The sequence below is a fragment of the Prionailurus viverrinus genome, chromosome C2 (assembly GCF_022837055.1).
Source record: "Prionailurus viverrinus isolate Anna chromosome C2, UM_Priviv_1.0, whole genome shotgun sequence".
Lineage (NCBI taxonomy): Eukaryota > Metazoa > Chordata > Mammalia > Carnivora > Felidae > Prionailurus > Prionailurus viverrinus.
The window spans coordinates 141,634,463-141,658,839 of record NC_062569.1 but is presented as its reverse complement, the minus strand read 5'-3'; the positions used below and the strand labels follow the sequence as shown (position 1 = coordinate 141,658,839).

General features: G+C 38.8%; 1 protein-coding gene across 1 annotated transcript in view; it reads left to right on the top strand.

Moving 5' to 3' along the window:
• CYYR1 (cysteine and tyrosine rich 1) overlaps window positions 1–22,172 on the top strand; it is a 107,420-nt gene extending 85,248 nt beyond the window's left edge. The window contains exons 3-4 of the mRNA XM_047876434.1: window positions 7,763–7,920; window positions 17,622–22,172. Coding sequence (XP_047732390.1) covers window positions 7,763–7,920; window positions 17,622–17,806 — 343 coding nt within the window. The 3' untranslated portion in view covers window positions 17,807–22,172. The remainder of the gene's footprint in view (window positions 1–7,762; window positions 7,921–17,621) is intronic.
• The last annotated feature ends 2,205 nt before the right edge of the window (window positions 22,173–24,377 follow it).

The following is a 24,377-nucleotide window of genomic DNA, read 5'->3' as shown; positions in this document are numbered from 1 at the left end:
CGAAGGGAGAAACAGACAAATATTTAGTATAGTTGGAGCCTTCAACATCCTCCCTCATCAATTAGTAGAATAACTAGACAGAAAATCAACTAGGATACAGAAGAACTGAACATCATCAACCAGCCGAATCTAATCATTTACCAAACACCCTATTCAACAACAGAAAAATAAACCCCAGAAATAGTCCCAAATAATGGCCAAATAATGGCCAACTATTTTTTTTTAATGTTTGTTATTTATTTTTGAGAGAGACAGAGCATGAGTCAGGGGAGGGGCAGAGAGAGAGAGGGAGACACAGAATCTGAAGCAGGCTCCAGGCTCTGAGCTGTTCGACACGGGGCTCGAACCCACAAACTGTGAGATCACGACCTGAGCCAAAATTGGACGCTTAACTGACTGAGCCACCCGGGCGCCCCAGGGCCAACTCATTTTTTAGAAAGGTACAAAAACAATGCAATGGGGGAAGGATAGTGTTTTCAATCAATGGTACTGGAGCAGTTGGATGGATATCCATGGGGAAAAAAACTACCCTCAACCTCAACCTGACACCTTGTCCAAAAATTAAACCAAAATGGACCATAGGTTTATTTTTTAAAATTTTTTTTTCCAACGTTTATTTTTTATTTTTGGGACAGAGAGAGACAGAGCATGAACGAGGGAGGGGCAGAGAGAGAGGGAGACACAGAATCGGAAACAGGCTCCAGGCTCCAGGCTCTGAGCCATCAGCCCAGAGCCTGATGCGGGGCTCGAACTCCCGGACCGCGAGATTGTGACCTGGCTGAAGTCGGACGCTTAGCCGACTGCGCCACCCAGGCGCCCCTGGACCATAGGTTTAAATGTCAAACATAAATCTAATAAATCTTTTAGAAAGAAACATAGGAGAAGTCTTCAGAACTTTGGCCTTGGTGAAGAATTCATAGGCACGACACCAAAAGCTTAATCCATTAAAGAAAAAATTGAAAAACTGGACTTTATTAAAAGTAATTTTTTTTCTCCACAAAAGACCGTTAAGAGGATGGAAAGACAAAATACAGACTGAGAAAATATTTGCAAAGCATATATCTGATAAAAGACTTCTATCTAGAATTTATGAAGAATTCTTAAAAGTTCAATAGTAAAAACACAAACAATCCAACTAGAACATGAATAAAAGACATGAAGAGATATTTCACTGAAAAATAAATCCACAAATAGGGGGCCCCCCGCGGGGCTCACTCAGTTGAGTGTCCGACTTTAGCTCAAGTCATGATCTCACGATTTGTGAGTTCGAGCCCCATATGAGGCTCGCTGCTGTTAGGCTGTCAGCCCAGAGCTCGCTTCAGATCCTTTGTCCCCCTCTCTCTGCCCCTCCCCCGCTTGCACTCTTCCAAAAATAAATAAAGATTTTTTAAAAAAAGATAATACACAGATGGTAACTAAGCCCATGAAAAGATGTTTATACCCCTGCCCTCAGCCATTAGGGAATGTAAGTTAAGATCACAATGAGATATCACTACACGCCTATTAAAAAAAAACTAAAATACAAAATAATGACAATACCAAATGCTGGCAGGGATGTAGAGAAACTGGATGTCTCATACTCTGGTGGTAGGAATGTAAAATAGTACAGCCCTTCAGGAAAATACTTTGGCTGTATCTTTTAAAATTGAACGTATACTTTTCAAATAACCCAGCAATCCCACTTTGGGGCATTTATCCCAGAGAAATGAATACTTATGCCCTCACAAAAACCTGTACATGATTGTCCATGGCAGTTTTATTTGCAAAAGCCAAAACTGGAAATAACCAAAATGCCCCACAATAGGTTCTGGATAACCAAACTGTGTTATATCCATACCATGAAATACTACTTAATGATAAAAAGGAATGCATTGGTGTGCACAAAAGCTAGGATGGGCTCCAAGGGTATTATGCTCAGTAAAAAAAAGTCCATTTCAAAAGGTGATATACTACGTGACTCCATTTGCATAACACTCTTGAAATGACAAAATTATAAAAATGGAGAACAGACTAGTGATTTGAGCAGTTATTAACGGTGGGGAGGAGGGAGATGGGTCTAACTATAAAGAAACAGCACGGGGAAAATATTTGTGGGCAAAATATTTGCTTGCCATAGTGACTGCATGATCTTTGCCTGTGTTAAAATGGCACAGAACTAGGCACACACTTCATCCTAATGTCGCCTTCCTGATTTTGATGTTGTACTGTAGCCACCGGGCGGAAGAGACACAAGGATCTCTCCGTACTATTTTTACAACTTTCTAGGAATCTATAACTATTTCAAAATAAAAGCTTAAAAAGGAAAATATGTACACCTGGCGGTCCATTCTTTCAAAAAAAAGTACATTCCCTACACTTTTTTTCAAGATTTTCATGATGCCCAATTTCTCACACAAATGGCTTCTCTCTTTCCGACAGTTGACGAAACCAAATTATTTATGTGTCAGAAGGTTACTGCTTGTTTATTGTTTCTCTTAATTAATAATGGAGTAAATAATGCTATAAATGTTTTACTTGCCATGTCTTTAATAACTAATTTACAGTTGCTAATGGGTGTCAAAAGATCAAGGACACCAAAATCATGATTTAATCAGAAACCTCATTTAACACATTAGTTGCACCCTCAGTATTGACCTCACAGGCACTGTTGCTGGAGCTGCTGACAAGAAAACAAAATGTGACTCATTTTCTACTTTCCTCTGTTTAAAAAATGAATTAATGAATATAAATATGTACCAACTTGATATCTTAACAGCTTCCATAACACTTATTTCGGAAACTCTATGCCTGAATAATTGGGCCATTGATTACTTCTGAAGCATAAATTAAGCCCACCAAATCAATCTTATTGGGACTTCAAAATTACCATAAAAAGGTTTCCAGATGACTTTTGGTTTACTTATTTCAAATTATTTCCTTTGATAAATCTTTCTTTTTTGAAAAGACTTATGTATTAAATTGTTAGACTCTGTCATTCTTTAAGTACTAATAACAGCACATCCAAATACATCTCACATTCTGCTTTCATAATTTACTAACAAAGTTAAGATGCATGTAGGAATATTTTATTTTATTTTTTTATGCTTATTTATTTATTTTGAGAGAGGGAGAGAGTGTGTGTACATGAGCAGGGGAGGGGCAAAGAGAGAGGAGAGAGAATCCCAAGCAGGCTCCACGTTGCAAATGTGGAGCCCCAGGCGGGGCTCAATCCCACAAACCACGAGATCATGACCTGAGCTGAAATCAAGTGTCAGAAGCTTAACCGACTGAGCAACACAGGTGCCTCAACATGTAGGAATATTTTAAAGAAGTCTATTGGAGTCTATTGGAATTATTAGTGGCATTCTGTTTTTTAAGAGCAGGAAAAGTCATAAAAAGGAAATCTCTTCTGAAAAGAACAAATACATGTTCACAATTCCTGATCTGCAGTTCTGAAATCCTCCAAACAAAACAATGACAAATATATGCATCTCCTCACCTTTACTGGGGCGCCTGGGTGACTCGGTTGGTTAAGCGTCCGACTCCTGATTTCGGCTCAGAGCACGAGCTCACGGTGCGTCAGGCTCTGCGCTAACATCTCAGAGCCTGCGTGGGTTCCTTTTCCCTCTCTCTCAGCCTCTCTCTATCTCTATCTCTCTGTGTGTCTCTCATAATCAATTAGTAAACTTAAAAAAATATTTTCACCTTTACTGCAGAAATGTAAATGTGGGGGTGCCTGGGTGGCTCAGTCAGCTAAGCATCTGACTTCACTCAGGTCATGATCTCACAGTTTGTGGGTTCGAGGCCCACATCAGGTTCTGTGCTGACAGCTCACAGCCTGGAGCCTGCTTCAGATTCTGTGTCTCCCTCTCTCTCTGCCTCTCCCCTGCTGGTGCTCTCTCTCTCTCTCTCTTCTGAAATAAATAAAATAAAAACATAAAAAAAATTTTTTTTAAGGAAATGTAAATGTGTATGTGCTCGGGATGCTGGCCCTGGAAGAAGGATCCTACAATATATGGTGTGTGTACTATATTCCCTTTACAAAATCTTAAAATTTCTGATTTAAGAGAAATATCTGGCCTCAAGAGTTTGGGACGAGAATCACAGAGCTGTCTTAGAAAAGTCTAGGACAGATTATAGGATAGAAACAAAGTATAGAATAAAAAAGGATAGAGGGATGCCTGCGTGACTCAGGGAGTTAAGCATCGCCCACTCTTGATTTTGGCTCAGGTCGTGACCTCACAGTTGCGCGATCAAGCCCTCCACACCCAGGGTTGAGCCTTCTTAAGATTCTCTCTCTTACTCGTCTTCTGTCCCTCCCCTGATTATCATGCCCACACTCTCTCTCTCGAAAATTAATGAAATAACTAACTCAATAAATAAAAGTATAGGATAGATATTTATATGGCATGAAAATATGCCAGATACATGTCTGGCAAATGAGTCCAGGAGTACAGATATTTCGTGATATGAAATCTGAGAAAAGAGTCAGATGATCACCCGGCTGACCTCTGTTTAATTAGTAAGAAAACTAGGTGGGTGGGGGGCATTCAGCAACTTGCCCAAGGTTACTCAGCTACAGCTGGAACCCGGGCAGTCTGGCTTTAGAAATCATTCTTTTGAACCACAAAAATTAGGTTACTGAAGACTAATTTTGAATGGTTCCACTGCCGCAGCAGAGTGGGATGCAGTCTCTAAGTTAAAAGCACAAGGATTTGTGGAAGTTCATGCCCTTATAGGCAAAACTCTAGGCTCCAAGAAAGTGTCAGGCTGGCTCATACATAACATTGGAGGATCCTGTTCATTGGGCACCATGAACAGCCCCAAAGAAAAAACTATGGGTGCTCTTACACCGTGGATTTCATCTGTCCAATGGTAGCCTTCCACACTGAACTTTCGAGCAGCTAATCAGTGCTTCTTTTTTAAAGAGCAGAAAATTCAGGATCACCAAACATTTAAGGAAAATGCCAAACATGAAACAGATCAAAATAATCCATAAAAAGGAACCTAAACAGGACGGAAGAAATACAAAGTGTAGAAGAGAACATTTCAAAAAATTATACATCATTGTACACCATTCTTATAAGAGGAGCCAAAAGATAATACATGAAAATAAAGGGGCGCCTGGGTGCTCAATTTGGTTGAGCATCTATTTGTACCTTCAGAGATTAGAAGAAACTATATCCATGAAAGCAAAACAAGACATTATACAATAAGGGGGTGGGTGCAATGGACGATAAGATAGAGCATCCAGAAATTAAAAATATGACAACTGAAAATTCAATAAAACTTTGGAAGGTAAAGTCAATGAAGTTCCCCAGAAAGTAGTTCAAGAAAACAGAGATCAGAAAACTTAGAGAAGTTATCCTGGAAGTTATTTCAGAAAAAGCTTCCAGAAAGAGAAACAGATAAAATGGTGGAACGGAAATCATCCATTTATGGAACAATTTTAAGAACTGAAGAATGAGCCTGCAGACATGAAAAATCCTAAGGGACTGGAAAAATAATTTATAAAAAAATCCAAGCACATTAGGCAACTTCAGAATACTAGTGAAAAGAAAATGCTAACAACTTCTGATAACTGTTTGAAAATTTTCTTAAGAATTTGGGGGTGGGGGCTAATAGCAACATGCATATGGAAAGATGGGAACTCATGGAAATTCCATAGATAAAGTAAGTGTAAGAGAGATGAAAGTTACCAATGTACCTTGCTTGACTCAGCAGTAAGCGATGTCATGGTAAATGTCAATACTGATGACTGATTTAACCATGGATAAAGTTTGTCTGTGGGATCGAAATTCCCAAATACTTCTAAGAGGAGCCAATAGATAATCCATAAAAATAAAGGGGCGCCTAGGTGGCTCAAGTCCGTTGAGCGTCTGACTATTGATTTCAGGTCATGAAATCACAGTTCGTGGGTTCAAGCCCCTCATCTGGCTCTGTACTGACATGTTGGAGCCTGCTTGGGATTCTCTCTCTCTCTCTCTCTCTCTCTCTCTGCCCCTCCCCCACTTGTGCATGCTCTCTCTCTCCTTTCTCTCAAATGAATAAACATTAAAAAAAAATAAAGGAATGTAACTGTATTAATGAGAAATAAGAAGAAAGGTACTAAAACAATGTTTGAAAGAGTTGAAATGGTTACTTCTGGGGAGTTCCCCAAATTAGAAAGTGAAATTTTTCTTTATTGTCCCATGTCTATACACTGTTTTTTGTTTAAAGTTTATTTATTTATTTTGAGAGAGACAGAGACAGTGCAGAGAGAGAGAGAGAGAGAGAGAGAGAGAGAATCCCAATTAGGTTCCATGCTGTCGGTGCAGAGCCCTACGTAAGCCTCAAACTCAGGAAATTGTGAGATTATGACCTGAGCCAAAATGACAATCCGGACGCTTAACTGAGCCACCCAGGCACCGATCCCATATGTTTAAAATAAATCTTTAGATATACATTCAAATTTTTGAAATATAAAAATATAATTTTCTCCTTGCAATCATCTGTCAATACTGGTATTCTGCGAATATTTGCCTTTTCACTTGTAGTATTAAGTTAACCATGTACCATGAACATTTCACCCCAATCCATGTGGATCTCTTCACCTTTTTAAGTCACTATATAGGATTCATTCTCTGGTATATTACATTTTTTTTCTTTTTGTAATTTTCTTGATATGGATATTAAGGTGCTTCTGATATTTTGTTATTAGCAACAACACATTGAGAAATACCCTTGTTACATTATTTGTGCCCACACGTGCTGTATTTCCTCAGAAAGCATTGCTAGAAATGATGCTGCCTGTTGAAAATTTACCTTTTCACAAAGATTTCCCCATTACTTTCCAAAATGTGGACAAATGTAGACTCTGAGAAATCATACTGTGTACACATAATGATAATGGTGATTCTTTCATGCGTTATTTTTCCCTTCTATGATTTTGTTGTGAGAGATAAAAGCCTTCCAGAGAAAAACATAACGTTAAAGAACAAAGGTGTTGCTTGCATTGTTTCCAAATTTAATGAGAATATTGTTTGTCGTAACTGTTTCCTGAGTAGTTTTTTAAAACTGTTCGGTTTGGGGGCACCTGGGTGGTTCAGTCAGTTGAGTGTCCAACTTCAGCTCAGGTCATGATCTCACAGTTCGTGGGTTCGAGCCCCGCATTGGGCTCTGGGCTGACAGCTCAGAGCCTGGAGCCTGCTTTGGATTCTGTGTCTCCCTCTCTCTCTCCCTGCCCCTCCCCAGCTCATGCTCTCTTTCGCTCTGTCTCAATAATAAATAAATAAACTTAAAAAAAAAAAGTTTGGTTTGGTTTTCTCTGTTTTGTTAAGAAAAAAATATCCCAGTTCTATTTTGCGAAGAGTTTTAATAAAGATAAACGTTCAATTTTCTTTAATATTTGGGTATTTATCAAATTGTTTTCAGTAAATGTGTACTCAGACGATAGGTAAATCCTTTGCTGCTTAGGTACACAGCAGAATGTTTTTTTAATTATTGTTTTCGAGAGCATATCTGGATAATTGTGTTTTGTATAAATATCTGGATTTCTAAAACCAGAATCTGAACGATAGTTTCACTGTACTGAAAGAGGATTCCCTGACGGCTTATAACGTTTTCCTATCTCTTGAAATACACAAGACTACTCACTTGACTGATTCAGGGAATTATCTTTTTTTTTTTTTTAACACTATCCTTAAGAAGATTTGTAAAGGCGCATTAGTCACATAGTCATGGCGCTGTATTTGAAAGACTTTTGAGCCTTTTCAACAAGTGTACTTTTGTTTTGTTTTTTTAGGGGCACCGCGATTGCTGGCATCGTGTTTGGAATTGTATTCATCATGGGGGTCATTGCGGGGATTGCCATATGTATCTGCATGTGCATGAAAAACAACCGTGGGACCCGGGTGGGCGTCATCAGGACCACCCACATCAATGCCATCTCCTCCTATCCCGGTAAGCACAATCGCTTACTCCTTCTGAAGGAAGAGTCAGATTTGTTAGTTATGCTCTATGCCTTGGAGAGAGGAAACATTGAAGAGGTCACCACACTCATCTCCAAGAAGGTAGGGCATTTCTAAATTAACGTAGATTGAAGCTCTAACTTTCAATGGAGATTAATTAGGTCCAAGTAACAAAATCTACCTCACATCTGAAGGTATTCGTATTTTTAATGCCTGTCTCATTGACTGCAATTCCCAATCAGCCGGAGTTAAGAGAAATAGACAATTCACGCCCACTGTGTCTACCAGCCAGAGTTCTGACAAATAATTCTAGAGAAAGTGTAAGTGACATGTCTTAACAAACTGGCATCTGACCTAGTAGGTATGTATGTCTTAAGGAAAAGTATTAACTAAAGTTTTTACGTTTTTCCTCTTTATGCAAGGAAAACCCTCTTAACATAATAGCAAACTTCTCAACAAAGAAAATTCTCAACAAAGGTAATACATTAATAATTTGACAGGTATTTGACGAGAATCTGCTAGAAGTTCTACATATAAACATATTGAATACATATGACTCTACAACCAAATACTCCATTTTACATTAGGTGATTACACAGTAGAGTTTTCTAAGTCAGTCTGTATATATACATTTTGACATATAAAAAGGAGTTAAGTTTTAAATGCAATACATTCTTAAAAAGATAATTTCCCATCCACTGTATGGTCTTTCTCAGCTCCTTTATTTATTTTTATTTTTTTAATGTTTTTTTTATTATTTTTGAGACAGAGAGAGACAAAGCATGAGCAGGGGAGGGGCAGAGAGAGAGGGAGACGCAGAATCCGAAGCAGGCTCCAGGCTCTGAGCTTTTAGAACAAAGCCCGACGCAGGGCTCGAACCCACGGAGTGTGAGATCATGACCTGAGCTGAAGTCGGACGCTTAACCAACTGAGCCACCCAGGCGCCCTCTCAGCTCCTTTAGAAAAGAGGGTACCTCGGGGTACCCTCTCCAGAGGAACAGTCAAAGCCAGGGGTTCCTCATTTTAGCCAAAGTAAATGGCAAATTCCTGACTGGGGGCTACAAGGCAATGCATGAACTGGCTCCTCTTTTTATTTGTCTGACGTCATTTCGTTCTCTACTCCCTCTTGCCACTCTGGCTCTAGTCATACTCTTCCTTGAACACAGAAACAGGCTCTGTGTGCTCTGTGAACACAACAGGGCACACTCCCATCTTAGGGCTTTGCCTAGAACACGGACTCCCGCACTCAATTCAACTCTTTGCTCAAAAATCACCTCCTGACTGAGGGCTGCTCTGCCCACTCTATTTAAGAGTGTATTGTGTCCCTCCCCATTGTGTCCTTGTTCTACCCAGTTTTTTTCCCCAGAGTACTTTTAATCTTCTAAGATACCATATAGTTTATCTCATTGTTATATTTACTATTTTTTGTCCATCCCCTCCTTCTAGAACATTAGCTCCACAAAGAAGAAATCATTGTCTATTCTGTTCACCACTCAATCCCAAGTATAATACCGGGACTGGCACATAATGGCCATTTAAACAGATGTAGTTGAGGGGTGCCTGGGTGGCGCAGTCGGTTAAGCGTCCAACTGCAGCCAGGTCACGATCTCGCGGTCCGTGAGTTCGAGCCCCGCGTCGGGCTCTGGGCTGATGACTCAGAGCCTGGAGCCTGCTTCCGATTCTGTGTCTCCCTCTCTCTCTGCCCCTCCCCCGTTCATGCTCTGTCTCTCTCTGTCCCAAAAATAAATAAACATTGAAAAAACAATTAAAAAAAAATAAACAGATGTAGTTGAACAAGAGAGGAACACCACTCATGACAAGATCTGATGTAGTTATATACAAAAACCTAGAGAATTTACTTTAAATTCCACCCTGGAATATGTAGCTTTTACTCACACAAAAGCAATTCACAATGTGTTTTCTTTCCAACTTAGTAAAAATATTGTTGGGATTAGTGTAATGATGTTAGAACTCGAGGAAAGGGGAGAAAAGAGGGGGTTGTTTTTTATTCTTCACATCTCCCTGTTTTTACCTAGTCAGCCCATAACTCAAGAGAACAGAGGAGAGTCAGAGAGAGACATTAACTAGAAAGAAGACAAGGAGAAGCCCTCTGTAGATAATATTCCAGATACACTTTAAAAAAAAATTCTTAATGTTTATTTATCTTTGAGAGAGAGAGAGAGAGAGAGAGAGAGAGAGAGAAAGTGGGGTAGGGTCAGAGAGAGAGGGAGACATAGGATCCGAAGCAGGCTCCAGGCTCCGATCTCTCAGCACAGAGCCCGACATGGGGCTCAAACTCAGGAACTAGGAGATCATGACCTGAGCCAAAGTTGGACGCTCAACCAAACTGAGAGGCGCAGGAGCCCCCAGATACACTTTTGCTTGACCAAAAAAAGCTTAAATTAAACATTAAAGATTTTAAAACATTAAAAAATATTTTGGGGGGCACCTGGGTGGCTCAGTCGGTTAAGCATCCGACTTCGGCTCAGGTCATGATCTCGTGATCTGTGAGTTTGAGCCCCGCGTCGGGCTCCATGCTGACAGCTCGGAGCCTGGAGCCTGTTTCGGATTCTGTGTCTCCTTCTCTCTCTGCCCCTTCCCCACTTGTGCTCCCTCTCTATCAAAAATAAATAAATGTAAAAAAAATTTTTTTTAATATTTTTTTATAAAAGTAGAATGTAAAATACAAAATATTTGAATGTGAGGGCTTATGTTTTCTCGGGTTTGAAGTTTCTATTTCATGCATGGATACATGTTTTTGAATGGCATCATATATTCTGGCAGATCACGACAGCATGTTGCATTTTCAGTAAATGCATTGTTCTGGGAACCGAATACCGTGAGAAACATAATAAACCTTATGGTGGAAGCATTTTTACTGCAAAAAGGCTAGGTCTTCACAGACATAATGTGCTTGATCACTTCTCATTTCCTTCACAAAGTAACTAATTAAGCTTTTACTTAAGAGATAGGAAAACACACAGAGTAGTAATGAATGCTTTTCAAAATCTTTCATCTGTAGACATATTACATATTTTTCCTCACAGTAATTAAATAACCTTGTGACAAATGAGGCAACCACCCAATTTATTGTATAGTCCTACAGCCTGCGGGCCACATGCATGAGTAGAAAATAATTTGGCCAAGGTCATCTTATTCCTTGCTGAAAGGGCTCATTGAGGACACCTGCAGTGAACGCTATTTCTGTGCACTAGAGAGATTACTGAGAAAAGGTAGTCTACCACCCCCAATACTTTGTTGGACAATGACCTTCCAAAATAGTTTTTGTTCCCGCCATGTTGGGTAGAGTGAACAGTGTCCAGTTTAATTACAATTATTTGTCAAGTCTTATAACTTCCACTACTTTTCAGAACTTCATTGTGAGCAAAGGAAAGTGATCGTGCTAACCCTTTTTTAAAAAATAGGTTGGGATGATACACACTTGAAAGAAAAGAATACAGAAAGACCACAACAGAAGGCTTTGCAAAGATATAAAAATCAACAAAAGGAAATCAAGGAATTTCAATGCTATCAAGAAATCTGAGATCTGAAGTACATTGTTGAGTCCCCTGCTGATTGCCTAATAGATGATAGATAGATATATGGATAGAGATAGATAGATAGATAGACAGACTGATTTGGGTAAACAGTGGAAAAGGAGGGGGAAGTTCTTGCAAACAGAAAAATGACAAAGGGGTTGTGAAATTGGAAAAAATCATCATTTTTAAAACCATCATAAGAAAAGGTTGGGGGGGTGCTTGTGTGGCTCAGTAGATTAGGCAGCCAACTCTTGGTTTCGGCTCAGGTCACGGTCTCATGGTTCGTGGGTTTGAGCCCCACATTGGCTCTGCAATGACAGTGTGGAGCCTGCTTGGGATTCTCTCTCTTCCCCTCTGTCTCTGCCCCTCCATGCTCCTCTCTCCCTCTCTCAAAATAAACAAATAAACCTAAAAAAAAAAAGTTTGGGACAAGAGTCATTAATGATGCTGAATCTGGGGGAAGAGGCTACAGGGCGGCAGGACATTTGCAAGTATCTACTCCCAAGTTTGCTGCTAGTTATAAGGGGAAAGATAGAAACCAGACAGTAGAGAATTCAAACAACATCTTGACCAGCCAGTAAAGTCACCAAAAAAGGACAGATGGACATCTTGCACCTTTGGGTATTAGTTACTCTGAAGATGACACAATTGTATATGTGTAGGATTCTGGTTGAAAGTTTACAGCTTGAATCTAAGCATGAAAAAAAAAATCTGATAAAGCCAAGTTGAGAAGCATTCTATAAAATAACTGACTTATGGTCTTTAAAATCTCCTGGAAATATTTCATTAAGAAATCAAAGCTCTAGGGTGCCTGGCAGGTTTAGTCGATTAAACGTCTGACTCTTGATTTCGGCTCAGGTCATGATCTCACGGTTTGTGAGTTCAAGCCCCGCATCAAGCTCTGCACTGACAGTGCGGAGCCTGCTTGGGATCCTTTCTCTCCCTCTCTCTGCCCTTCCCCTGCTCATGCTCTCTCTTTCTTAAAATAAATAAGTAAAGCTTTTAAAGAATTTAAAAAAACTCAAAACTCTAGGGGCACCTGAGTGACTTAGCTGTTTAAGTGGCCAACTCTTGATTTCAGCTCAGGTCATGATCTCACAGTTCATGAGATGAAGGCTTGTGTACGGTCCTGTGCTGAGTGGAACCTGCTCTCTCCCCTCTCCCTTTGTCCCTCCCATGCCGTCTCTCTCTTTTAAAGTAATTAAACATTCAAAAAAAGAAATCAAAAATCTATTTGCATCATTGAATTCACAAATGAGGGTAACCTTATTAGTATTTGCACTGAACACACAAAGACTTTCATATACTTATCAAAGGATTTGGTGATATGAGGATAGTATCTTCTGATTGTGCCTATATTCTTACAGAAATTAGAAACAAGTCTTCTTCTGAAAGTGGGTTGAGGAGATGTTTATACTTAAGGAATCTCAGAGGGGCAGGGAAATACCTAAAGAAATACATAATTTCCAAGCAATGCCAAGGGTTTCCACACTTAAGAATATAGTCATTCCTTGAAAGTGAAATCGGTTGTTATAATTGTTCATTTTTCTCTAGCCACTTTAAGCTCCTAGGTACCAGTCTGGGAGAGCCAAAAATTTTTGGGAAAAATTTTTTTTGAAACATGTTAAAAAAAAGTCATGAGATTCACCTGGCCTACCAGATATTAAAGCCATTTAAAATCAATAATAACTAAATGGGATATTAGTACAAAAATATATGCCTTGTTCATTGGAATAGAACAAATAGATTAAAATTTCACAAACAAAAGGAGAGACAACAAAGCAATGTGAAAAATGAGGATTAAGAAGGCACGTAGAGGGGCGCCTGGGTGGCGCAGTTGGTTAAGCATCCGACTTCAGCCAGGTCACGATCTCGTGGTCCGTGAGTTCGAGCCCCGCGTCGGGCTCTGGGCTGATGGCTCAGAGCCTGGAGCCTGTTTCTGATTCTGTGTCTCCCTCTCTCTCTGCCCCTCCCCCGTTCATGCTCTGTCTCTCTCTGTCCCAAAAATAAATAAACGTTGAAAAAAAATTTTTTTAAAAAGAAGGCACGTAGATAATTTGGCTTAGCCAAAAATTTTAAATTTAGAAAAAAATAAACTTTGATGCAAATATACACCAAATAAAATAATACATAAATTTAAATGGAAAACCTCAGAAATAGTTTGGTTATGTATCAGATATCTGAAAGAGGAGATAAATGTCTAAGTTTAGAAACAACACAGAAGAGATAAAAAAAAGATGAAGCATATATTTTAAGTATAAGTTTTCAACTGTGGTATGTCAAGGTAAAAAAATATAATTAATCATTTTGACAGTTATTTTTAGAAAAATACCTAGAAAAGATACACACTTCTGTATATTTGTTCATATCATATTATGTTAATTATATTTTGATTCGAATTAAGATCCCACTTTTTAAATTACCAACCTAAAACAAACTAAAAATCACCCAAGATAAACTACAAACAGCAAACAAGTTGTAGAACAATGTGAAATCCAGCTACTACCAAAGAAAGGTAAAATGAAGAGCTATTGTTTTCACCATTAAATTACCAAAGTGTTAAGTGATAGCCAGTTGGTTGATTCTTGGAATTTTATTTTAACAAACTAAGTCAAAATAATAATACCAAAAAAAACCTATGTGTAGAAAGAAAGTCATCACTCCATTATTTATAATAATAAAAAATTGTTAATTTCAAAATAACTGAAGAGTCAGAATAATATGCAGACATTAACAATAAAGTTTATGAAGAATATGTAGCAGAATGAAAAAGACTGTGTTGTAATACAAAGTAAAAAAAGCATATACTCATTTTACATGACTACAAGGAAATAAAAACCATAAATGACTAGAAGAGAGTATATAAAGATGGCGACAAAATTATGGATGATTTTCCTGTTTCCAAATTTTTTAAAATAATGTTGTATACGTTTTGGTAGCACTGTGCATCTTCCCCTTTATGTTTGCTTTAGAGATGTTGGCCTGAGTGGATGAAAAGCATTATGTTTCTTCTATGAATTACATAACATCTGTAAATTTTGTAATATTGTAGAAAACTATAGTGACATTAAGGATAAACAGCATAGGTGCACCTGGGTGGCTCAGTTGGTTAAGCATCTGACTTTAACTGAGGTCATGATCTCGCGATCGGTGAGTCCAGCACTGCATTGGGCTCCATGTTGGCAATGGAGCCTGCTTGGATCTCTCACTCTCTTCTCTCTCTCTGCCCCTCTCCTGCTTCTCCCCGTGGTTTCTCTTTCTCTCAAAATAAAATAGATAAATTTAAATTTTAAAAAAGGATAAATGGCATATTTTCCCTACTGAAATCATAGAATTGGAATATTGATTATGAAAGAATTTCAAAGGCACCATCAAATCATCACCAAAGATGATTTGACCTTTAAGAACAAAGCCTCTTAGAGTTAGTCAGGAATTTTCTAGAATTGATACCTTAAAAAGTTTACTTCCTAGTGAAACCTTATTATCGCAAGAAGGAAAGATTATCACAGTCCACAGTTATACAAGTCTTATTTCAAAATATCTTCCAGTAGCTGGTGCTATAAAAGATATGCCATGTTTATTTCATGATGGATAGTCCTCAAAATATTGCTCTTCTGCATTATGTTATCACTTTATCAAAATTCAAAGGCTGTATGAGTAGAAAGCTATATGGCTCTAATCATATCTTAAATTTTCATGTTCAACATGCAGCTGTATAAACCATAGGGAATCTCACTGAAATGTCCTCTAGCCGTTTTAATGCAGATGGCAAAACATAAACACTTTGTTACATAAATAGACACTGTCACGGCTTCATGACAGAGAATGATGCAGAGTCAATCTGTAGAATCATTCTACGTGTGCTCCTCAAGTGGGAGGCAAGGAAACCTTCCGTATAAAAACAGCTTAGAACCACACGCTTATAAGAAACAGTTCAATGGGTATCCAGCTGTAACTTCCTGTTTTACATGGAGCCTGCATTTCTTGGCTTGGATGAAGTATATTATAAATCTCTTTGTCTCAGTCTTCCTAGATATAATGAAGCAAAGGAGTGGGTGTAATACAGCGGGAGTGTGTGCTTAGAGTCCACAGGAGTTGTTCCATTTTGTTATAGAAAACAAAGCTTGTGATAGCCCGGACTCCAAATGTTTAATTAAAGCAGGCTTAGAGAAGCTGTATACAGCTGCATCCTCTGCCATGAGGCCTTGGCCTGTAGAGCCCACTAGACACTGGCAAAGCCTTTGCTCAGTAGAGCAGTCCTCAGAGGACATCCTGCCCAGTTCTGTGTCTCCATTTTCCTCTTTTCTCGGGTGACTCAATCCTGTGTCCTCACATCCCTGAGTACAGGCAGATCAGTAAGTGGTTCAAGTCATCAAGCTCTTGGTAAAGCAAGCCAAGTTAAAGGGATCCAGAAGAAACATTGTTCGTGTTGCATACAGGGTGAAGCCCTATGTTTGTGCACGCATATTAATCAGAACACTATCGTAATCTTATTGGTAAGAGCACAATTTAGAAGACTTTTTTTAAAGATTTTATTTCTAAGTAATCTCTGCACCCAACATGGTGCTCGAATCCACCACCTGAAGATCAAAAGTCACATGCTCCACCAACTGAGCCAGCCAGGTGTCCCTGGAAGATATTTTAGAAATAAGTTTATTGAAATGTTGCTTGTTCTTTTCTTCAATCGTAACGTTTAAAAGGCTTGGCCATTTTTTGCATTATTATGACAGTAGTCCTGTGATTTAGGCTACATTCATAGTAAGCAATTAAGGCATGTCAATTTCCAATTAGAATCATGATCCTGATGATAATTCAACTACTGCCAAATCATCAGAGGGGTTGCTCAGATGTTGCAGAATGATTGGTTCTTGAAGACATGGAGTACATAAGGGGTGCTTCTCTTCCAACCCTTGACACGGGATTGGCACACTACAAAATAGACATCCATACAGAGTCGTGATAAAGTGTATTAAATATGATTTATAACACACTGACATATATTAACAATAAAAAATTAAGAAAATTTTGCAAATAATACTTAGAAAACGAAATTCTTCATTCCTATTCACAAACGTGCTTGCCTAAAGCGAGAAAAACCCTCACTTTTTTTCTTATTCCTATAATGGTTCCATGACCTTCTGAGTTGCAGGAGCCCAATAAAGGGTGCCCAATACCTGGACACCTTCTTTCACTCTCCATCTCTTTCTTGACCTACCCAGTCATCAAGTAAGCACTCAGCTGCTCAAGATCTCTTCTGATTTTTTCACTCAATGCCATGACTCCCTTACACTCTTTCACATATGCTATTACATCATTTCTCCTTTCCTTCTGCCCACTTCAATCCATACGGCTGAGACAATCACCTTCCCAAAGCATATTTACCAGCATATTAATATATATATCTGTTGTGCCTGGGTGGCTCCATCAGTTGAGCGTCCAACTTCGGCTCAGGTCATGATCTCACGGTTTGTGAGTTCGAACCCCACGTCAGGTTCTATGCTGACAGCTCAGAGCCTGGAGCCTGCTTCGGATTCTGTGTCTCCCTCCCTCTCTCTGCCCCTCCCCTACTTGTGCTCTGTCTCTCTCTGTCTCTCAAAAATAAATAAATGTAAAAAAAATTTTAAATATATATATATTTATAATATATATAAATATATATAAATATATATATTTATATATATTATAAATATATATAAATATATAAATATTTATATATATATATATATATCTGGTAAATGCACATCACACACTCCTTATGTGATATTCAGAGCCCTCCATGATGATGCTACAATTGGATTCCTCAACACTTTTTCCCATTTCCACCCTCCACGTACTTTTTGCTTTCAACAAAAGTGTTCTTCTGCTTCTGTGCTTTTGCTCAGTCTTGAATTAGCCCCTAGTCTTTAATTTATCTGCCCTTTCACATAATTCCAAGAAACTTCCCTAAGCAGCCAATTCTAAACATTTTGGCCAATGGCGCCATTTTTTATAGCACCTACCCTTTCATATACATGCATCTTCAACCAAATAAAACTAAGATTTTTTTCAGACAAAAATTATGTCACCTCCCAAAGTGCTCAGTCCAGTGGCTGAAACATAGTAGACACTTAAGTATTTGCTAAATGTCTGACGCCCTTTACCTTTTCTTTTTCAGTGGCACCACCGCCCTATAGTTATGACCATGAGATGGAATACTGTGCCGACTTGCCGCCTCCCTACTCTCCCACCCCACAGGCTTCCGCGCAGCGTTCTCCACCCCCTCCTTATCCTGGAAATTCAAGAAAACAGTCCTTCTCCCAGAACAGAATATGTGCCAATCAGAGATCTTGCTTGGAATAAAAGGCTTGCTCTAAGGAGTACATTTTTGGGTGAAACAATATGTCGAGTAGAATGTCCAGGCTAAGAAACACTGAGTTTTTATCCTTCTCTGAGCTGACCCCATCTGACGTACTGTTCAATTTGATGGTATCATATTTGAAGAGATGTACCGGTCAATGTAAGCACATTCAGAGAAGAGTAACAAGATAGACAAAACATCTGAAAATCATGTTGTTTAAGGAAATTGCAATACTGATCCTGGAAAAGAGAAGAATTAGGAAAGACAGGAGGACAGCCTGGACTACCTAAGGAGACAACTATATTCAGCGTTGCTTTAAAAGTTGGAACAAGAATTATTCATTCTTTCATGCATCAATAAATACTATTCAAGTGCCTAAGAGCTCACTCTGTGTCTTCCACTGTTTGTGAAGCACTGGATGGAAGCTACAGAAACTTTGGTTTCTGGACGAGAACAAGGAACTTTGGTTTCAGTATAAGAAAGAGGAGTTGGAGCTTCCTTATTCACTAAATTGTTTTGTGAAGTTCTCTATTACCAAGACTTCAAACAGAATCTGTCTATCTCTAGAAAGGACAGCTAAATCAAATGGTAGATGGATCCACTGGGCCCCAAACATTCTCTTCATGTTTTAGGTAAGTGTGAAGTAAGTCTCTATGCCTCCAAGAATTAAAACAACTGGAAGAGTTGAATCTTCTCTATTTAGTTTGACAGCTAAAACAAGATCAAAGGGACTCAACAGCTGCTTAAAGCCAAGTGCTAGCTACTGCTATCTAAAAATCATGTGACTTTAAGTAGTGTTTTATTATGAAAAAGGTCATTCCAACTGTCGGGGGGGAAAACCGTATTGAGTTCCACAAGCAACAAATACTTCTTTTCAGATGAAGAGATTAGAAGCCAAATATTCCCATGGGATTTTACATCAAGGAGTAGACTCGTAGAACTTGACAAAAAAGATATACAACAATTTACAAAAAGAAGAGAGGAAAATAGAATTTGGATTCTGTTCTGTGGAATTCCATTCATATGTAGCTTAGTCAAATTTGTTTCCCTTTTCTTTTATAATACTTTAAAAACCTACTCCCTTGAAAAAGTTATACAGTTAATAGAAAGGTTATGATAGTGACACCGAACAGTTGCCTTTTGCCAAAATCCAAATGTTATGAAGTGCCTACCTTCAACTATAAAAGTTTTTACTAAATAATTTTAATGTGCCATATTTTGCTGCAATTAACCTTAGCATTTATATTTTTATGTGGGTCCTCTCATGTTTTTAAAATTTACATTGACAAAATATTGGGGGAGAGTGATGTCACCAAGATGGTGACCTACATCATTACTGAATTTGCTCCCCCTCACAAGAAGAACAAGTAACAACTATCCAAAACAAGACACCACTGAGAGAATCCTAGAACACAGGAGTGAGGCTGACGCACCCCCCTGAACTTCAGAGACCAAGACAGACTGTAGTAGAGGGGTAAGAGAAGCGACTACATGTTGACTGCATTGCCCCTCCCTCAGGACAGTGCAGCACCACGGGAAGAGATGTCTCCTGAGCCTCCAGTTCCTCCAGTGGAAAAGAGAACCCAAAGGAGGACAACTAACTGCCCCCCCCACCCCAGGATGATGGATCACTCTGTGGCAACCCCTACTCTGATCTCATACCACTGGAATTGCAGGGCTCAGCCACTGTAAATATAACTGTGACAGAGAATGAGGAGGAGCTTGCAACAACCAGCCCATGGATATTGGCAGACCAAGTTCATACTGGCGGTGCCCAAATAGTAATCTCAACCAGGGACTTTGCTCATCTGTAGAGCCAAGTTGGGACACACTCTGATCAGGGAACCCAGAGGGGTGCAGATCTGCCTTATTCACATCCTCAAACAAGAAGTTTGCCAGCCCTACAGCCCAGTTTTCTCACACCCAGGAAGGGTACTGAGTCACAGCCCCACCAACTGTGGAGATTGCCTTCAGCCCCATCTGACCAGAAGGGCTAGAGATGACTCCTGGAAGCTGCGTGACCGAGTGACACTTGAGCTGAAAGAAGAGCAGACAGAGGTGATAGTTTGCAGAGCCAATGGCCTCATTTGGCCAGGGAACTTGTGGTGTGGGTCTGCTTGAGTTAAGGCAACAAAGAGCTTTACTGGTTTTAGAGCTGCTCCTCTTCTTGCATCCAGGCAGGGAATCTAATTCATAGCCTTGCTTATTGCTGAAGACAGCCTGCAGCCTATCTGAGCAGGGAACTTAACCAGAGCACACAGGAAGCTGCATAGCCCATCTAACAGCCCTACATACTGTGGGACTCGAAGAGAGTGCAGCCCTTGGCTTCCTCCATCTGCACAGCATCACCTGACAAGGGAATTCAGTGGACACTCAGGCCTGATTTGTGCCCCAAACAATGATTTGTATGGGTCCTGAGCCCTGGCTGCTGCCCTGCCAGAGCAGAGAAGCAGGTAAGATAGCTCCATCTACTACTGAATATAGACCCAGTCCCAAACATCTAGTAAGTCTGAGCAGAGAATAAGACAACTGAGGACCCCATCCTATAGCTTCATATGGATAGGGAACCAAGCCAGCAATCATATCCAAGTATTTTCAGCCAGTGGTAAACACACTCCATCCCTCTCTTCAGTGTCTGAATAGATGCCTTGCCTAAAGAAGTCCATAATAGCAGGTCCCACCTGCCCAAAGGCATTCCAACAGACACACCCACCTAAAATGAGCTGACTACTGAAGAGCTATCTCTGCCAAAACAAACCTGTAAAGTCTGGAAAAGGAGGTTAATTACTCAAATGCTCAGGGCTGCCTGGGTGGCTCAGTCAGCTAAGTGTCTGACTTCAGCTCAAGTCATGGTCTCACAGTTTGCGGGCTCAAGCCTCACGTCAGGCTCTGTGCTGATAGCAAAGAGCCTAGAACCTGCTTCAGATTCTGTGTCTCCCTTTCTCTCTGCCCCTCTCTAACTCTCTCTCTCTCTCTCTCTCTCTCTCTCTCAAAAATAAGTAAACATTAAAAAAATTTTTTTAATTACTCAAATGCTCAGATACCTATGCAAGAAATCAAGGCTCATGAAAAATCAGGTAAATACGTCACCACCAAAGGAAACAAATTAAGCCCCAGTGACTGACCCTAACGAAATGGAAATCTATAAACTATCAGACAAAAAATTCAGAATAATACTCCTAAGGAAGTTTAGTGAATGACGTGAAAGCAGAGACAGACAACTAAACAAAATTAGGAAAACAATGCAGGAAAAAAAAGAGTTTGACAAAGAAATAGCAACCAGCAAAAAATAAAAACAAAAACAGAAATCCTGCAGTTAAAAGATACAATAACTGAACTGAAGAATTCAATAGAGAGTTTCAAAAGTAGACCTAAACATGCAGAGAAACAAATCAGCAACCTGAAGGATAGGGCATTGGAAATTACCCAGTCAAAGGAGAAAAAAGAAATTTTCTTTTTTTCCATAGGGCAAAGAAAACCCTATGGAAATTAAAGGATAATGAAAACCAACAATATTTGCATCATAAGAATTCCAAAGGAATAAAAGGAGAACGGGACAGAGAGTCTATTTAGAGCAAAAATGGTTGAAAACTTACTGAACTTGGGGAGATAAATGGATATCTAGATCCATGAGGCCCAAAGGATCCCAAATAGGTTGAACCTAAGGGTATAGGGCTACTCTAAGAGACATTATAATTATATTGCCAAAAATAAAAGGCAAACAACAACAACATTTAATAGCACCAGGAGAAAAGAGAACTTACATACAAGGAACCCCCCATATGACTATTGGTAAATTTCTCAACAGAAACTCTTCAGGCCAGGAGAAAATGGGGTGACATACAAAATACTAAAAGAAAATAACTGTCAACAAAAATTCTATACCCAGAAAAGCTGCCCTTCAAAAATGAAGGAGGGATAAAGATTGTCCTGAACAAACAAAAGCTGAGGGGGGTTCATTACAACTAGACCTGTCTTGCAAGAAATGCTAAAGGGAGTTCTTTAACTCCCCTTATAATTAACACAAAAATAAAAACACAAAAAGGTAGCATGAATCTCACTGACAATGGCAAATATATAGTCACAATTGGATTATGCAATATGGTAATAGTGATACACCATTCACAACTCTAGTTTAAAAATATTTTTTAAGAATGTAGCAAAAATAACCATAAATACAATAACCTGTTGTTATTTGCACCATATAAAAAAACCATAAATTGTAACAATAATCTAAAATGTGAGAGGCAGAGGGGAGCCTAGGAGGCTCAATTGGTTAAGCATCTGACTTTGGCTCAGGTTATGATCTCACGGCTGGTGAGTTCGAGCCCTGCATTGGGCTCTGTGCTGGCCACTTGAAGCCTGGAGCCTGCTTCAGATTCTGTGTCTCCCTCTCTCTCTGCCCCTCCCTTGCTCGTGCTGTCTCTCTCAAAAATAAATAAACATTAAAATGTGAGGGGCCGAAATAAAAATGTAAAGTATAAAAATTCTATTTAAGTTATTAATAGGTTTAATATAGGTTTAAAATAGAGTGTTATAAGTTTAAGATATATTATGCATGCCTCATGGTAACCACAAGGGAAAATCTTGTAGTAATAACACAAGAGAACACAATAAATAAGTCAAACTATATTGATACAAAAAAAAATCAAAAACACACACAAAAAAGACAGCAAGATAGAAAACAAGGAACAATGGATCTACAAAAGAATGAGAAAAAAATTAGCAAAATGGCAATAGTAAGCCCTTACCTATAAATAATTACAATAAATGTAAATGGATTATATTCTTCAATCAAAAGAATGGCAGAGCGGATAAAAAAATTCAACAATATCAGCCTTAAAAAAGACTCACTTTAACCTTAAATAAAAGAAAAAAAAGGCAAGTATAGCTACACTTATATCAGACAAAATAAACTTTAAAAATAATAAAAAAGAGTCAAAGAAGGTTATTATGTGATGATAAAGGAATCAATACATCAAGAAGATACACAATTGTAAATATTTAGGTGCCCAAGAAAAAAGCACTTTAATACATAAAGCAAAAACTAACAGAGTTAAAAGGAAAAATAAACAGTAATCCAGTAATAGTTGGAAACTTTAATACCCTACTCTCAACAATGGATAGATCATCCAGACAGAGAATCAATAAGGAAACAGTGGATTTGAACAACACTATAGAACAAATAGACCTAGCAGATGTACACAGAACATTCTGTCCAACAGCAGAATACACAATCTTCTCAAGAGCACCTAGAACATTTTCTAGGACAGACCATATGTTAGGCCACAAAACAGGCCAGCAAATTCAAGAAGACTGAACTCATACCAGTAGTGTGAAACTAGGAATCAGTAATAAGAGGAAAACTGGAAAATTCACAAACACATAGAAATTAACATTTTCCTGGGGCGCCTGGGTGGCGCAGTCGGTTAAGTGTCCGACTTCAGCCAGGTCACGATCTCGCAGTCCGTGAGTTCGAGCCCTGCATCAGGCTCTGGGCTGATGGCTCGGAGCCTGGAGCCTGTTTCCGATTCTGTGTCTCCCTCTCTCTCTGCCCCTCCCCCGTTCACGCTCTGTCTCGCTCTGTCCCAAAAATAAATAAATGTTGAAAAAAAAAATTAAAAAAAAAAAAAAAGAAAGAAATTAACATTTTCCTGAGCAACCAGTGGGTCAAAGAAGAAATTAGAGGAGAAATAAAAGTTTATTGAGACAAATGAAAATGGAAACACAACACACCAGAACTTATGGGATGCAGCAAAAGCAGTTCTAAGAGAGAAGTTCATAACAATAAATGCCTACATGAGAAGTAAGAAAGTTCTCAAACAACCTAACTGTATGCCATAAGGAATTAGAAAAAGAAGAACAAATTGACCCCAAGGTTTGCAGAAGAAAGGAAATAAGATCAGCACAGAAATAGAGAATAGAAAAACAATAGAAAAGATAAACCAACTAAGAGTTCTTCTTTGAAAAGATAGAATTGACCAAATCCTAGCCAGACCAACCAAGGAAATAAGAGAAAAAAATTAAATCAACAAAATTACAAATAGAAAAAGAAACATTACAGCTATTACCATAGAAATTCAAAGGAACACAAGAGACTGTTAGAACATAAATTAGTGCAGCCACTATGGGAAATAATATGGAGGAATCATTAAAAAATTAAAAATAGAACTACCATATGATCCTGCAATTCTGCTCCTAAGAACATAACCAAAGATACTGAAAACACTACCTCAAAAAATATATCTTGTACCCTCATATGAGTTCATAACAGCATTATTTACTATAGCCGAGACATGTAAACAGTCTAAGTATCCATCAATAGATGAATGGATAAGGAAGGTATGGGGTGTAGGATGGTGTGTGTGTGTGTGTGTGTGTGTACACAATGGAATGTCATTCAGCCATTAAAAAATGAAGAAATCCTACTATTTGGGACAACAACAATGGACCTTAAAAGTAATATCCTAAGTGAAATAAGACAAAAATAATCCTGTATGATCTCACTTATATGTGGAATCTTAAAACAGTAACAACTCATAGATAAAGAGCTCAGACTTGTGGTTTCCAAAG